Source organism: Lepidothrix coronata, unplaced genomic scaffold (genome assembly GCF_001604755.1).
Source record: "Lepidothrix coronata isolate B3197 unplaced genomic scaffold, Lepidothrix_coronata-1.0 Scaffold44, whole genome shotgun sequence".
NCBI lineage: Eukaryota > Metazoa > Chordata > Aves > Passeriformes > Pipridae > Lepidothrix > Lepidothrix coronata.
In genome coordinates, this window is record NW_016690224.1 from 4,290,883 (window position 1) to 4,308,016 (window position 17,134).

The window sequence follows — 17,134 nt, forward strand, 5'->3', positions numbered from 1 at the left end:
TCTTACAAACTGACAGGAAGTTTCAACAAGCCAAATTGATTAATTTAGTTACTTTCACTTGCGTTTAAAGGATTTCATAAACATCCCTACAGCCTTACAACATCCTGGAACATTCGGTTTTGATCTTGGACTAAGCTTGTGATGTGATGTATTGGTCCATGCTGGTAGGTGAACACCAAAGCCCCTCATGTAGATACAGATACTCTCAGCTGTTCCATATCAGACAGGGATTTCTCAGAGGTCATTAAATGGTTGATGGTAACTTACCTTCAAACAAGAGTAGCTGCAGCATGCCATTTTTTATAAGTTTCATTTCCCCAGGCTCTGGTATTTTAGGCCTGCAGTATGACATGGTAAAAGGCAAACTGGAGGAAAAACAATTTTGTTTTGGATATTTAACTATTACTGTTTACTCATTGCTTCATCAAAGAAGAGAGGAAAAGAGAAAATTCTCAGGAGGAGTTTCTTTCACACAGACTCTCACCATCCCTTTTTGAGTAGCAACTGTGCAGGCAAGAAAAACGTGTGACTCCGTATTTATTTATTTTAGTTGTGCTCAGAGTTTTACAGGCAGCATCTTCCCTTTAGACCTTCTCAACAGAAATATAAAAAAAGTTTGAAGCCATTTCCCCATTTCCCCACTCATCTCCAATAATCAACTGGGTGAAATGCAGAAACATCTTTTGTTAACAGAGTGGTGAGTTTGGCTTATCCCAGTCTAGAGCTGGGCTTTCTGCTATGGCACAGATCTGTTAGTTTGTAACTTAGAAAACCCAGTCCCCAGAGTCCTGTAACTCTCACCTACTCAACAGGAAACAAATATCTTCTCTAGCAGTGACAGGGACATTCCTGGTAGCTGACACCGTGCAGGGGAAACACTTCCCGCAGCTTGAGTGAGCTGGACCTTCTGCAGAAACTGGGCACCCAATTTGTCTTCATGGGATGGAGAGGAGGCAGGGAACAAACTCTTCGAGGCAGAACAGACTCTTCAAGTAAGTACTGCACGTCCTGGTGGACATGCCTGTCTTAGCAGACGGCTGTGGCATGAGGCACTTCGGTCATGGCTGTAGAAAACTGTCCCAGTTCCGTCAACAGAATCACAGGTAAATGTGTTCTCTTTCCTGTGAGAAGTCCCTGAGTTGCAGACCTAAAGGATCTTCCCCCCAAACACACCCTGGTGTCACTAGACCACTGAAAGAAGGAGCCGAGCCACGTCAGTAGCCTGCAGGGAAGCCGCCCTTTCGGGAGTCGGAGGCCGCAGCCCATCCCTTGTCCGTCCTGAGGATGGCCTGCACCACCGCGCCGCCGCTCACCCGCGCCGTGTCGTGCTTCCTCTTCTTCAGCTGATCTTCTATGCCCTGCAACGCAGAAGGGAGTGAGGACAACAGGAGAAGGAAATTGTACACATCCCACAGCCTGCGACCCGCATCCTCCATGACTACCCCAGTGTTCAGTGCCTGCGTCGTGTAGGTCTAAATCTGCCTGTTGTTCCTCCTCTTCCCTTTGCTTCCTGGGCTGCCCTGCCTTTGAAGAAGTGCAATTGAGATGATGTGCTATTTGTGATGTTCACTACCAATACTATTCTTGGTCACAGTGTTCCACCTCAGATGTCCCCATACTGACAGCCAGGACTGCTGGATCCTGTTTGGCAGTGGTGGAAAACACAGGACTTGTAGAGAGCGGGGCATCCTCTCCAGTGCTGGCAGGTATCTACCAAATGTTACCTTAGTAAGAAGCTTATTAACAGAGGAAATTCTGCATAGTTTGATGAGAAAACCACCTTATGTAGGAGTGTTATCCCAAATACAGAGACACAGGATGAAATACACACAAAACCTGCATCTGTCTCAGGGCTCTGTGATGTGTAATTTCTCAGGGTGAATGAAGCTGCCAACTCAGGTGAGTGACCTGCAGAGTGAGGCAGGCCCTGCAATCAGCTCTCAGACTGACAGCACTGTGCAGAGATCTTTACATATTTTCAAGTTAGTTCCCAGGTCTCTCTGTGCATCCCCCCTCCTTAGCTCTGGGCCAGGCCTTCAGAATTCATCATGAGGTTGCACAATAGGACAGAAGTTTCCTGAGGCTCACTGGTTTAGACTGCTGGACAGTTTGGGCCCTGATGTGGTTTGCTGTTTTGCAAGTCCTTTGAGCCAAACAACACTGCAAGCAGATGCTTGGTTTCAGATGTAGGTTACTCTGCAATGCACTGGCTTCACACCCATGTGAATGAGAGCAAAGATACACTTTGAACATCTTATTGTGACCCAGCACTTGACCTGTACCAGCTTTAATACTGCTCACCTAAGGAACATTTGGCAAAACTTCCTGATTTTCCACAGTTCATGCCTTTCCAGCACTAGGAACCCAGCCCATACAAGTTCAGTGCACCCCAGACCCAGGCAAGACCAACCTTCTCTATTTGCTGCTCAAGCTCTGTGATGTTGGGAAACAGCTGATCGTGGACTCTGGGCTCTTCCACTGCTTTCTTCACATCATAACCAAACCAGATGGAATTCATGATTGTCTGTGAGAAGCAAAAAGCCCTAATGTTAGTTACTTGTCTTCAAGGAGGCCTGACCCTTGTAGGCACACAGGCAGAGAAGCCTGAAGGGTGTTCACCAGAGCACCTAAAAGGCACCATTTCTGGTTCATGTGGCTCTCAGTGGTTCTTATCTTGGCTAAGCAAAACACAGGTACATTGCAGCCAGTCAACTTGTATATGCTTAGTAGGATTCACACACAAAGAGACTGTGAGTTACTAAAATTAACATAGTAAAAGGATCAAATCCTTAAGTTACAGTGGCTGGATTTATGCTGCTGTGATTAAGCACCCAACAGTCACCTCAGCAAGCTACAGCTTCCTGCTATTGTGCAACCAGTTCTCTTGGGCCTGGCTCATCTCTAGGTGCTTGAACTGCAGGCTGGAGCTGCTGGGAAGGGAGAACAGCCTCAGGGTCTGGGGCTTAGAAAGCCACTTATAGTGGTTTTTACTGACTTCTCTACCTCAGCCAGAAAGCCAGATCTGTGGCCAGATCTTGGTGCTGCTGTGTGTGCTGGCACAGGGGACAGCTTTCTTCTGTAGTCACTTTTAGGCTAGTTGGACATTTGAGTGGCAGCCACAGCAGCTCACAGAGAGCCTGCTTGTCACTGACATCATGCCTGAGCTAAGTTCTTATTAACCTCCCTGTGTGGCAAAGTTTAGGCTGGTGGATGGGAATGGCTCTAAACTAGGTAAAGAGCCTAGTTCATGGAGACCCAGAGAAAAGAACTCAAAGCTAATCTGAAGTCACAAATCTTCCACAAGTGGTAAGAACAACTTGCCAAAGGAAAAGACCTGGAGTCACTGAAGGAAGCTGTCTAATAGCAGACCCTTTGTAGCTCTGGCAAGAGTTGGAGGTCTGGCCCTTCGAATGCCAGGCAGAAGCCTCCTTTTCAAGCCCCTGACCCATGGCAGGGACACAGCCATGATCGTGTCACAGGTGTAGAACAGAGCCCCAAAAGCTGCCTCTCTCTAGTTTTGCCTGGTTGTGTTCCCCATTTGCCCACACCATCACGTACCAGTGCTGTTGCTGTAGTTATTTTTGTTCCTCCAGAAGCACCAACCACCATCTTGACCTTTTTCGTTTTGTCCACCAAGATGGAGGGGCACATAGAGGACATTGGCTGTTTACCTGTCAGGAACACAGATGCAACAGAAGCTCAGTTTTCTACCTGCACCTTACAAAATGCCAGCTCCTGCTCCATGTCTAAATCCAGAGCCTCCGTATCCACCTTCCTGACTCAGCTCATGTGCCTTGTTTGGTCGCTGGGGATCCCACCATCCCCTGCACCCATCTCCTTCTTGCCCCTGTAATGCCAAGCTTAACCCTAAATGCAGAGGCTGAAGGCACCTTCCTCCAGTCCTGTCCCATCTGGGGCTGTCTGTGATGCAGCTGTCTCCAGTGCACCACAGGACTTCTACTCCTGTCCTTTCACTCCCCTGTCCCTCTCCAAAGCGTGGAGTACAGAAAGGTAGCAGAATCCCAGCCTGCTTTGTCAGCAGTGAGATGGGTCTGCAGGACACAGTGGTGGAGCAGGCAGGTTGCCTGGATAAGGTGTGTTAATTAGATCTATCCCAGGGTGCCCTACAGCTCTTCAGGAAGGAGGGAGAAGGCTGGGCAGTGCCATCCTGCACTTTGCAGTCAGCTCCTGCTGCTGCCTCTCTCTTCAGTTAGTTCAAAGAAATCTTTTGCAGCTTTTAAGTCATTCCATTGGACATGTACTGATTTCCCTGGGAAAGGGTTTGTGGAAGGAGGCATACAAAAGAGTTTTTCTCTAGACAGCCTCTCCTCCTCCAGGGTGCACCAGGGCTGGCTGGCTGTGTGCTTTTGGCAGGAGTGCCAGGTGACTCGCTCCCATCCCTGCCCCCTGCAGAAGGTCCCAGATCTGTGCCTGATGGCAGACACGACAGAGCCAAAACCCTGAGTCAGGAAGGTAGTTTACAGCTACCTGGTGCTATGAAATTTGCTGGAGAAGGAGGGATCCCAAATCCATTGATTATGTAGGGCGAGCTGAAGTCATCCATCTCATCATTAAATATGATTCCACTCACGTTGGATCGTACATCAGAGCCAAAACTAGAGAAAACAAGTTGTCATAGACATGTCAAAACCAGAGCAAATCCAGGAGGAGCTTCAGGTGAATTACTGCAATGTGAAACCTGGGATTTGATTGGAGTAACTCTCCACTCCCTCCCATTGTAAAGGACTTTCTGTCACCCCTAGGGGGGAAGGAGGCAGTTAATACCATGAGTACACAGCTACGCACAGAGGAAAGACAGCCTAGAGCCCTGCCTACAGCTCCTCTTCAAGAACCCCAAGGGAAAAACCAGCACAGCAGCTAAGGACAACTATTTCCCCTTCCAGCTGGGCAGTACTGCACTCCATTCAGAGGCAGCACAGCTCCAAGGCTGGCACATTTGGGAATGGCTGGGAGTTTGCTTAGATGTGTCAAGCCTCAGTGTTCAGGACTGACCTGCAAGCTCAGCAGAAGTGCCCATCAACAGTGCTACTGGTCCCTACCCCTCCCGAGAGGTGACAGCTCAGAGGTGTTTGATACCAACCCCAGAACCACCACTAGGAAGATGGCAAAGGCCTACAGGGAAGTAATGTCTGAGCTCATACTATTGGTTGATGGTGCTGGTGGCGGACACAGCACTGCCATCATCAGCCACAATGGAGATGTGGGATGTACCGGCATTATCTCCAGTGTAATATACGGGCTCATAGTAGTCAACTGGATGGGAGGTGTTGTCTGTGATTTTCCTCCGGAGACCATCCGCAAAGAACTCGGATGTCATGTTTCTGATTGCCTGTCAGAGAAATCCAATGCAGTTACTCAGCAGATTAAGAGACATGTAGTTATGAGGCTGATATCCAATGCTTCAGACTACAGAAAAGTGGCAAATCCCAGCAGTGAAGCTATAGTTTTCCAGCAGGGGTTTTTCTTCTTGGAAGATGGACATTGTACCAAAGAGCATTTTAAGCAGTCACAGGAGCAGCTGTTACAGTGCACCCCTTTGTGTAGAAGTTAATCAGCATCCATTTTTGCAGCACTATGGAAAGCTGTCCTCCACACTGCTGTAAGGCATAGGCAAGCAGGGCTACTCTTGCTTCAGAGATGAGAGGAACAGAATCAGATTGAGAGGACAAAGCCAAAGCAAGCTCTGACCATGACTCTGTCAGTTGAAAATTTGTGTTCATCAAGCTGGGCTGGACTCAGATCCTGCTGCTTTTGCAGTCACAGAAGTAAAAGCACAAAGTGTGAAGTTGGGAAAAGCAGGGTTTCTGTCTCACCCCTTCCCATCCATTGGTCCATTCTACTATAGGCAGGACTGTGGTTAGTGAGCCACAAGGATGCTGGAAATGTCATATAGTGAATAGGGCTTCAAACACTATCAAAACAGGCAGGGTTAGCCCTAAACATCCTCAAACACTTCTGCTGCATTGAGGAGTTTGCTATTCCTTACAGCAGGAAGGTTTCCTCCATATATATCCCTCACAGCTCAGCCATGAGTCACACAGGACTTCACATTTTGATTCAGAGCTATTTCAGTGCCTGTCAATAGCAGGTGGCACAGAGCACACCTGACAAAGTTTAGTCAACCAAAAACTTCAAGCCATGTTCCAGTCAACCTTGATGTTGCAGAAAGAGAAGGCTTTTGCCAGGTACCTCTGTAATGTTGACAAACTTTGGATCTCCCAGTAAAGTCCTCTTGGCGTAGGCAAAGCGAAAGGCCTCCACAATGCGGTGGTAAGTCAGACCTTTCTCCTCCACGGTTCTGATGCTGTCAGCAGAGAAATTATATCCTGACAACAGAAGACAAACAAATGTGAGCACAAAGTACAGGGTCAAAGGACTGCTAATACACCTGTGTCCAAGGTATAACCTCAAAGCCCACTCTCTACAGAGATGGAGTCACTGGACTGTCCTAATCTCCACATGGAGAACACAGGAGCTCCGGTAGTTTTGAGCACTGTGGCAGTCACCAGCAGCATTTATACTTGCAGAGATGTTTTCCAAAGAAGCCTCAAGTATACATTAGGTTCCACCCATACAGGTATCAGGGAAGTTCCCCAATCAGGAGAATATTTTTCCTCTTGCACCTGTATTTCAAGTAGGAAGGTGACATCCCTGAGTTTAGGGCAGAACAGGAAAGTTTCTGCATCTTGAGTCCGAGACTTCAGGAGGGATCCTCACCTGCTAGAGGGCTATCAAGGGAGGCCCTGGTTCCCAAACAAAAAATGGTGTTGTTTTTGGAGCTCTCCCAGCTCCTGCTGCCTGCGAGGCACTGCTCAGTGGCACTCTCACCTTTCAGTATGTTGAAAATGAGGGCCAGCACTGGGCCACTCAGGGGGGCACTGGGCGTGTAGAGGGTGAACTCCCCAAGTGTGACCTGTATGGGGTCGTTGATCACGGTCGCATTGTAGTCCCGCAGATCTTCCAATGTGACAATCCCTCCTGGAAAGGGAAGAAAACTAGAGATGTGGGTTTGTGTGATCTCTGATGAGAAGAGGAGATTGTGCTCCATCACCAAGAATCACAGTAAGGGTGGGAGGGAACATGGACAAACCCAAAAAGTGGCATGTGCACAGAAGATGAATTTATTCCTTGATAGATCTGTCTGAGGCTGAGATAGCCTAAGCACGGAGTTGGGCTGGTTTACAGCAGCCAAAACTCTGGTGGATCCACTTTTTTTTTTTTTTACAAAGGACACCAGCAATGTCAGGTAACAAAATGTCCTTCAGAGTCCTGTTTACAGGAGGGAGGATGCAGATAATTTGTGCTACCCCACAAGTAGAGTAATTTGTGTGTCCCATTCCCTTTTTTATCAGAAGGGGGAAGGCAGTAAGTAATTATCTACCACAAATGAAGCTGGTAAATGGCCCACAGGAGATTCACCAAAGCTAGACAATGCTAGCTGGTGAGGACAGGATGCTGCCACCATCTAGTGGTGCTGAGAGATCAAACAGCCCAGAGTTTACAGAACCACGCACGTATAATAAGGACAGTGGCAGTGAGGGTCTCAGAACGTAGGTTTGTTTAGAGTGACCTTCTCTTAGATGGATTGCCTCACAGGGCTCGGGGGGCCGGGAATCGAACCTGGGTCGCAGCGGTGAGAGTCCTGCACCCTAACCACTAGACCACCAGAGGCCCCTACCATGCATGTAATGTTTCAGGTACAAACTTGTTGGATTCAGGCTCTGTAAACAGGCTGTACCTACTAAGCCACTGCCAGAGCCACTCAAATTTGCTTGGCTATGTGGTACAGAAATGCACAGGAAAAACTCCCCATTTCTGACTGAGTTTCAAGCACATCCATTAAAGTGCTAAAGCTTCTTTTGGGTGTCCTGTTGCCACAGATCTCAGAGGGAGCATTTCAGGCAGCAGGTTTGACCCACTCCCGAGGCTTCCACAGGTCACTGGCTCCTCCCTGGGTGCTGAGCAGTCAGGCCACTCCTGCTGTTTGGGACAGATGTCCTGTTTCTCACCTGCACTGTGGATGTCAGCGATGATCTGTTTTGCCAGGCTTCCTGTGTAAAAGGCATCTGCTCCTTCTGTGGCTATAGTCTCATATGTCTTGGCTAGTTTAGGCATCTTGATGATATCGCCCTCACGCAGTATTTTCCCTCCTTTGCAGAACACTTCACTAACAGAGAAAGGAGATTGAGAAGATCAGGTCTGAGAGACAAGTTCAAAACTGTGAGTACCTGTAGCAGCTGACCCAGTATCTGAGTGTTCATGCTAAAGGCCTCCTGGAAAGAAGAGACACTGCCTGAGCCATGCCCCAGGGGTCCTGACATCTTGTACCGGGACATAAAAGTGAGCAGTGGTTTCTGAACTGGGATTCCATATTGCTCAGTTTGCTCAGTGAAGGCTGCAGCAGTGAGTGTCCATCTTTTACAGCAAGGCACCCACCTTCCCTGCCTGCCCAAGGGGCCAACAACTGCCTCAAGATGCCCAGGATGGGCCTAAGTCCTTGAACTCAAGCAGTTCAGTTCAGAGCACAGACTATGAAGCCATGAGGTTCAAAGCTTCCAGTGAGTCCAGAAGAATGCATTTCAATCCCTGTGTGTTAGATCACTTTAAGGTAGATGGTTTCCTCTCTAGCTCCCTCATCATGGGTCACAGATGTGCTGTTGTGAACCTGCCACACAGGAGTACAGGAGATAAGCCCAGGCTGTATATCCCAATTGAACTGGAAATCCAAACTGCAGTTGGCATTTATTTTAAGGAAAAGAGAGAATTGAGCATGATCTCCAGAAGGGCTGGACATAAACACTAGGAGTTTGACTTCAAGAAGAGGAGGAGCATTTATAACCCTTCATGTTCATAGTCATTGCCAGAAGTGGACAGTCAAAGGCATTGCTTGAGGAAGACTGACTGCAGAGTTAAGAGACAACCCAAATTCCCACTGCCTGACAGCAGATGAGATGTTCAAAGAGACTTTGCAATTGCTCCAAATGCAGGTATGATTAGCTTGGTACACTTACAGCACGAGGAAAAGCTGAGGATTCAGAGAACACATTGCCATCTGGCAGACTGATCCCAGCACATACTCTGATTCCAGCTTTGCTCAGACAAATGGACTTTAAGAGTAGAATTTTTCCCCCTTTAAAGGTCAGGACCAAACATTCCCACACTTGGCCACGTGATTTAGCACCTTCAGGTAGCTGCAATAACATCAGCAGCACAGTGAGCATGGTGACTGGAGGGCAGGTACACTCTCACAGACACTATGTTACACAAACACAGAGATTTGCAGCCAGGATGCAGCTACCCCAAATTTGTCTGCACAGAACAGCAACTGCTCTACCTACCACAGCAAGGGATTGCTTTCAATTGACTCCTCTTTTGATTCGATGGCTGCTGCAAGGCCTTTCCCAACAGGGAACCCTTCTCTTGCCAACTTGATACTGGGCAGAAACAGTTCTCTCCATGCCAGTTTGCCATGACGTTCGTGAGCCAGTTGATAGCCACGGATTTCTCCTGGAACAGCAATGGACAGTCCTCCTGGAGCAGATAAGGAACATGTTAGTCTTCCACAGCAAGGAAAGAAAGCGACTGATGGAGCAGGAGGTAGAGCAGGTGTCTCTGCCAGCCCTGATTTTAGGCAGGGGTTGTGTGTGCTGTGACCAGCTCCCCTTTGTGCACACGGTGCTTAACAGAATTATTCGGTCTGACATTTGCACCTATGTACTATGGACTGCTGAGATGCCTCTGTCCTCTTGCTGGTAGTTTGAGTTTTAGGGTCATTTCCCCTCAGTAGGCTCTGTTTCAGAGCAAAGCTGCTCAAAACACCGAAAGCTATCACGGTGAGAGGACACAGACTGCGTCACACTTAAGCCAAAAACTTTGTTGCAGCATTGTAACTCTACAACTGCAACAGATTGATGACTACTCTGCACAGTGAAGCAGCAGCTTGCTTCAATCCTGTTCTCCTTGGCATCTCTCAGAAGTTCAACACGCTGCTCAAACCCCCTCCAAGGTGCTATTCCTTCTTGGTTAGAGGATTGACTACGAAGAGAACTAGACAGTATTTCTTTCTATTTTTTATTAGAAAATACTTCCCCCAAAGGAAATTACTTCTCTGGATGCCCCAAGCAATTAGTTGATGCCACAACAAGTATTTAAGGAGGACACTTGAACTGAGAAGAACCCAGGTGATCCACAAAGATTTATTCAAAGAGGCGGAAAGGAAAGATGTCAGATATGGAACAGGTTATGCTCAGTGCTTTGGATTCACCCGTATTTTCATGAAGTGAAAAGCAGAAAGTGTTGGGCTGAATGACTAGTTTAAAGGACATTATTTTTAGCTTCTTTGTCAGGACAGAGTTTGCAGGCTGTGTAAAGTAGAGGACATTTCCAGGTGAGAAATCCTGTAGATAGGCAAGAACCCAGTAAGAAATGTTCTTGATTCAGACGTGCCTGCAGCAGCTAATGTTGGAGCTACATGGTCCCCCCAAAGCAGTGAAACAGCCCTCGCCATACCTTTCAGAGAGAGCTGTGTGTTGTTCCCAAACATGGCCTCCGATGCGCCCTTTGGAGCCACCTCTCTTGCATTAATGATTTCCACTTTTCCTTTAATGACAGAGCAAGGAAGATGATGTTTAGCTCTGGACTCAGCACACAGCCATGGTCTCTGCTGAAGGTCTCTGATTAACGTGAGCCAGTTTCTTGGCAATTACTTTGATGACATTCCCCCAGAGGCTCAGTCTTACTTTAGCTCAGGTAGGATAAATCACCTGCCTTAGATAAAGTTCTCAAACTGTTCCAGATGTGTATGGCCCTGTCCCTTACCTGTGCTGCTGTAGATGGTAAAGAAGAGGCCCCCTCCTATGCCCATGCTGTGAGCGTTCATGAGTCCTATACAAAGCAGAGCTGCAATTGCAGCATCCACTGCTGATCCTCCTCGCTGAAGGATGTCCCTGTGCAGCAGAAGAGAAGGTGGCAAGTTACAGTGTCTCAGCTACCACTGTGAGCAGTGGATTCATCTCGTCAGAACAGCTATGACAGATTGTCTAATGCACATTTGTCTACACCAAGTCTATAGGTTCCTCAGGAATAGGAAGTTTTTAGCCTGTCACCATAGAGAACACATCCTAATAATCTTGGTGCAGACACATCCAAACTAGCTTGAAAAGACAGAGATGTGTCAAAGTATGTGAGGGGACGGGCATTCCAGACACATTCGTTTCTCATGAGAAACAACTTTCTGAGGAGCCTTAGATCTGCAGCACTTGAGACTAGAACTGGGAGACATCTTGATAAATGTTTTTTAAAAGGAGCTAGAAAGGCAACTCTGGTTCTCATTGTTCATGGAACCAGGGAAACTTTGCCTGCTATTTGTCTGTGAGCAACTGCAGTAATGCTGCCCACGGTAAAAAACCAGGTTTTATTAGGGCCTCCTCTTTCTACAGGGAGATTAGGGATTGATTATCCATGCTGGGCAACTGCCAGGATTGCACCTGGGCATCGGGGAAACAACAGTCCTGCCTCATGCAGGAGCTGTCAGAGCTAATGAGAATCATGGCACAATCAGTGGGTACCTTCCAATTATTGAGCACGGCCCTGCGTCTGTGGCCACGGCCGCCCTCTTGTACGTGTGAGTGTCCCCTGAGCGCAGCCCGAAGAACAGTCCCAGGAACAAGATGAGCCCCAGCAGGGCTGTGGCCAGGACTGCAGCCACCACACAGCGCTTCTTCATCTTCCTGTGGGAAGAGACAGGATTATCAGCCCTGCTGCCTCGGGGCCACACAGGAATTAGGGAGCAGGTGACCAGGCACAAGTGGGAGTGTTTTCATCTACCTCCTTCCATATCCTCAAACCAGCAACTATCACTTGGGTAAGAACCAGCCTCACAGCAGGCAGGTAACGTCACACACTGGAAAAGCTGCAGATTCAGAGGTGAGAAGGGAAATCCAAGGAGCAGAACACAATTGGTGTTAGTCATGACTCACATCATCTTCAGAAGAAAGGTTTTTTAAAAATTTAACTTCATATAATCTGCTTTTAAACACCACGCCTGTGGAGGAGTCTCTGTCCAGAAGGTTGTCAAGGACCAGTGCAAAACATGTCTTAGTCATTAGTCAGCAACCTCAGCCAAAGCTGTTTTGCACAGCCCAGTGTGAGCACAGCACTCACTCCTGTTTGGGGCCCTCAGCCAGAGCACTTTCCCAATAAGCCAGCCACTTCCAGAGGAAATGGCCAGTGCTCACATCTCCATGTGTCCCAGTCCTGTGAGTGCACAGAGTTACAGCTCATCTGTGAGGGAGCACAGCAAGCCAAGGAGCTCCCAGCAAGTGTATTCCAGATACACACCAGGATGAGTTGAGAGTTATTGAGGGAATAACCCTTGGTGGGACCGACAGCTTATCACTTGTATGTTGAACAACTGCTCTTTGACCCATTTCCTTTTCTGTTACAGGATTGTTCCAGCAAAATAGACCTAAATTCATTACATTGCCCTCGGGGACTACCTTCCCCTGCATAGTGCAGCTTTGGGTTTTTACCACAACTACAGTGCTTGCACAGTAACCAAGATGCCCTTTACCTCACCAAAGCATCTGCCATCCTCAGGGACAAGCCAGACCATGGAATTGTGGGTGAAGAACGGATCCACCAACCCCAACCTCTGTGGATGTTCAGCAGCCCAAAGCAGAGTGAGCTCCAGCAGCCAGAGCGGCACTCGGTGCCTTGCAGCAGCCACACACACAGGATTAGAGAGCAGTGACTGTGCCAGCACTGAGCTAAGGAGAGGAAACAGGCCAGGCCAGCCAGCCCAAAACTTTTCTCAGAGGGAGGTAGTTAGCAAGCAAGGCCCCCTCCACCTCACCAGCACTCCTGTTATTTAAAACAGGAGATATACATTTGCTATCCAAGCTCTGTGAGTCTTAGTCTGAGCTTTAAAGATGCCCATCTCCAGGTAAAGCAGCTCAAAACAGGATGTATTTCTACTGTATGTGCTGTTCTGTAAACAAATGTCAACTGAGGACAGCAAAAGGTAAATGGACGAAACCTCTTTCCAGGTTCTAGAGGTAAATGGACGAAACCTCTTTCCAGGTTCTAGAGCTTAATTTACACTCAACTACTTTTAAAAGAGACCAGTGGCGTGTTTGCAGAGCAATGTCTGTGCAGGGAAACAGAGAAGCCATTATGTCCCCAACAATAGCTCACACACAGCCTCAGAGTTTAAAGACAGTTTTGTTCGTTGGCACAGTTCAGCTTCAGCACTGGCAGTCTCCTCCAGGCTTCACAAGGAATGCCATGGGATCTTTTATCTGGCCCCAGCTCGGCAGAAGGTACTTTGTTTCGTCTGAAGGCTGCTCTATGCTGGGCTGTCCTGCAAGCCCAGGCTGACTTAAGCTCTGCAGGGGCTGTGTTAACCCGTGGGCTCCTGGCTGGGCTCTCAGCTCTCCTCCACAGCTGTTTGCCTCACTGCCTGGCTCCTGGAGAGATTTACTGCCTCCTCAGGCAAGTTATTCCCACAGCAGGAGAGGAGAAGGGGAAATCTCAGATACTACCTCTGCTCTCACCTTTCACCTCCTCTCTGGAATTGTATCACACTTGTGAGTATCCCCTAGACCTTAAGAGCTCCATGCTGGGTGTCCTCCTGCCTGGTGAGTGCAGAGACCTTGAGAAATGCCCCTCCAGCCCACTTCATCTGCCTCAGGCACAGCTCCTGGCCTGCCAGCCCCAGGGTGAGGATAAGACACGCACCACTGGGGCAGGAACACACCCAGGCTGCCATGAAGAGACACTGACTGCTGGACACTGCCCCTGTGCTGCACTGTGGCACCACACTGTCCTCTGGGCTGGGCATCTGCAACCCATGTCAATGCTCTTAAAAAAGGTGCCATCTGCCAGACTGATCCTGCTAAGGAAGCAGCAGATGTACAAGCTAAAGACCTGCAGCTTTCTTGTCTTCAACACTACAGAGAGCAAACTCAGCTGAGGATAATCCCCTCCACCTTTACTGCCAGCTCAACTACCGTAAGTTCCTTAACCTTTTCAGGCCTGACCCTAGAGGGAAGCATCCCTTGCACAGCCCTTACTGCCTTCCCAACTGTGGCACAGCAGAGCCAGACATGCTGTACAGAAATCAGGGGATGGATCAGGAGCCTGCAGATATCCACACTCACCCTGTGCCCTGGGCAGGCACGTGGCAGCAACAGCTGAGTTTTTGCCCAAATAATCTATTTGAACCTTGGCTCTGAGTCAAGTCCCTGCTATGATTTATTGTTGGGAGTGGAGCAGCAGCTGCAGGCCACCACCTGAGCTGGCTCCAACCTCCACATCTCTGCCAAATCCAGCTGCTTGGAAGCTTGGCTTCAGTCACAGAGTGCTGCTTGGCAGAAGCAATAGGTCTCCATGAGAGAGGGGTTATAAAGTAATTAAAAGCAATACAACTATTTCTCACTGTTATAAAGGTCCAAGAGCCAGTGCTAGCCATGGAATTTAAAATGTAGCCTGATTACCTTAATTTACATTAGGAGAGGGGGTGGACCAGCAAATAGCAGAGCTGTGCCTCTACAAGAAACCCCACTGAGCTGTATTGAAATGTGTCACAACGTGTCCAACCTTATTTAAACATGACACTGTTTTTCAAATAAAGAACCCCAGTACAACAGGCTAGCTGGTGTCAGGCAGGGGATCAGGGTCTGACATCTCTGCCAAGAGACCTGAGGTATTCTGTAGAGATGAGGAATCTGCCATGGTCAGGGAAAGCACCAGGAGAACTGGAAGAGGAGAAAGAGGAGATGTACCAGCCAGAAAGCAATGGGGAGAGAACAGCAGGGTGCCAGAGGATGACAAAGAACTCTGAGACAACGCTTAAAACTTTAACCCAACAGGTTTCTGCTTTAAGCTCATCTTGCAACAGCTGCATAGCTCAGCACCACTCCTGAGAGATCCTTGTACTCCCACAACCAGCCCAGTAGCCACTACTTGGCAATTAGCTTTGAGACATCCTTCCTTACTTTCCCCAGGCAGCACATGATACGCAAGGATAGTTTGGACATCTTGACTCTTGTCATAGGACACAGGCCATGCTCTTCTGATAAAACTCAAAACCTAATCTGTATCAGTAACATTATCATATTTAAATAATTAATAACGAACAGTTGAAATAATGTTTTCACACTCTACTGTTCTGCAGAGTGAACTGTCAATGACTTTTGGGTGAGAATGTACCTAAAAGGAACAGTCACAAGGTTGCTGCAGGTCCCCCAGCAGAGGCCTAAAAGTAGGAGAGCCAGGTTTCTAGCAGAGGCCCAAGCGCTGTTCACTCAAATGTCCCATTACTGATCCAGCATTACGGGATAAACTATGAATTTCCTGTACTTATTCATCACAAGATACTTAAATTCAAGTCTTATGCAGGTCTTCATCTCCACCAGTGATAAGGGAACTAAAGCAGAGTTCAGCCAAACCATGAGGAAGCCCTAAGAGGCTTCCAAATTCAGACCTAGGCACTGGTCCCATCTGGAGCAGGAAGGCAGAGCAGTCCTGGAGAATCACTGTAACTCCACTCAACTCAGTTAAAACCTTCCCCCAGAGCCGGTTCCTCTGTGCCAGTTCTCCATGCCCTGTTCGACCCTCCCCTCAGAGGCAGGACAAAAGCTTTTAGCACCCTCTTTGTTAATCCCTGCATCTCGGACTCGTGTGGATACAGATCAATTTTCAGGAGAAAGGCCTCCATGGAGATCAATGATCTTTATTGCTGTGAAGTCAAGCCAGAGATAATCGACATTGAATAGAACAGCGCGGGGAGCGGCTGCCCGGCTGGCTCTCAGGTGTGCTGCTCAAACCGAGCTGCTGTGACCACAGACTGCAATTCTGCCACAGGCAGTGGCCTTTCTGAAGCCTAATGGCATGTAGTATTCTGTCCAATGTAGAGTAAACCTCGAATTTAATGAGAAAGAAACAATAATTTCCTCTTGAAGCAACTTTTCCCTCAAAAATCTTTCATGTTTTCCTGCAGAAATTTTAGCATCAAACCCAGCATTTTTTTACTTTAAGACACTTCAGCATAAACTATGAAGTGAAAAAAGGCAGAAAGGTGGAATAAATGCAGAATTTCACATGGTTTTCACTGTGTTTTCTAGTTGAGGACGTCCCAGAAATCCAGAACCAACAAACTCAATCTCAAAAATCCAAGTTACTAAAGTTTTACAAATTCATTCAGAACATTACTGTTACAATCACTCCCAACTTAAAGTCAAAATACTTCATTAAAATAGCTCAATTCTCCCAACTTTGCAAAAGAAGTTTTCAGGTGCTCTTCTACCTTTAAACTTGAAGCTGTTCATTAGACCTGAGCTTACTCAGACTGGTTAGTCAGGTCCTATCATTCTCTTCTGGAAAGCTTTCCTCTGATATATTAAAAAACTCACATTGTCCTCTATTATGTGGAATAAGAAATCCCACACATCACTATCAGGCTGAGTGGAATGGCTTAATGAAAGTAATTCCTAATTCCCCCTTACCTCTGGAGAATATTTGCAAGTCCCTCCTGTCCTTTTGCACAGAGCTGTGTGTACTGATCTCCTTTGACTGTCCTTTCTCGAGAAGCAAACCCTTTTCTAGGGGCAATACATCCTTGTAGCAGTGGCAGGAACCACTTATCTTCACTTAAAAGCTCTCCCAAGCGTACCATACTATTCGGTATTTGTACTGCTCTGCTCGCAGAGATTAACCCATTGAAACTCATTATGTTTGAATTCACACTACCAGAGGAATGCATAAGTAATCATTGACTGGGTGAAGAGTCAAGAACCCACACCTTTTGAAATGCATATTTTAGCATTCATGAAGGTTGTGTATCACCAGCAGAATCATTCTGTGTTCCTGGGGTTCAGTTGCTATGCGGTACAAATGTTTTTTCTCACCTAGTTGTTAGCTCTGAAGTTCTGATTAAGGAACTGAGCAAATAAAATGGCCTCAAGATGCACCAGGAAAGGTTTAGATTGTATACCAGGAAAAATTTCTTCACTGAAAAGGTGGTCAGGCATTTTCAGGCTGCCCTGGGAAGTGGTGGAGTCACCATCCCTGGGGGTATTTAAAAGACCTATGGGACCTGGGGACTTAGTGGTGA

At 47.6% G+C, this 17,134-nt stretch overlaps 1 protein-coding gene across 5 annotated transcripts in view; it reads right to left on the reverse strand.

The window, feature by feature from the left end:
- Window positions 1–520: 520 nt before the first annotated feature.
- Window positions 521–17,134, reverse strand: part of GGT1 (gamma-glutamyltransferase 1) — a 41,612-nt gene continuing 24,998 nt past the window's right edge. For 4 of the 5 annotated variants that reach the window (XM_017814151.1, XM_017814149.1, XM_017814150.1 and 1 more), the window contains 12 exons: window positions 11,589–11,750; window positions 10,840–10,967; window positions 10,531–10,620; window positions 9,360–9,552; window positions 8,031–8,188; window positions 6,850–6,999; window positions 6,211–6,347; window positions 5,163–5,350; window positions 4,489–4,616; window positions 3,559–3,671; window positions 2,411–2,524; window positions 521–1,358 (listed from right to left, as the gene is read on the reverse strand). In XM_017814151.1, the coding sequence (XP_017669640.1) occupies window positions 1,215–1,358; window positions 2,411–2,524; window positions 3,559–3,671; window positions 4,489–4,616; window positions 5,163–5,350; window positions 6,211–6,347; window positions 6,850–6,999; window positions 8,031–8,188; window positions 9,360–9,552; window positions 10,531–10,620; window positions 10,840–10,967; window positions 11,589–11,746 (1,701 nt within the window). In that variant the 5' untranslated portion in view covers window positions 11,747–11,750 and the 3' untranslated portion in view covers window positions 521–1,214. Of the gene's footprint in view, window positions 1,359–2,410; window positions 2,525–3,558; window positions 3,672–4,488; window positions 4,617–5,162; window positions 5,351–6,210; window positions 6,348–6,849; window positions 7,000–8,030; window positions 8,189–9,359; window positions 9,553–10,530; window positions 10,621–10,839; window positions 10,968–11,588; window positions 11,751–16,526; window positions 16,744–17,134 lie in introns of those variants that run through there. The other variant, XM_017814148.1, reaches the window with a different exon arrangement.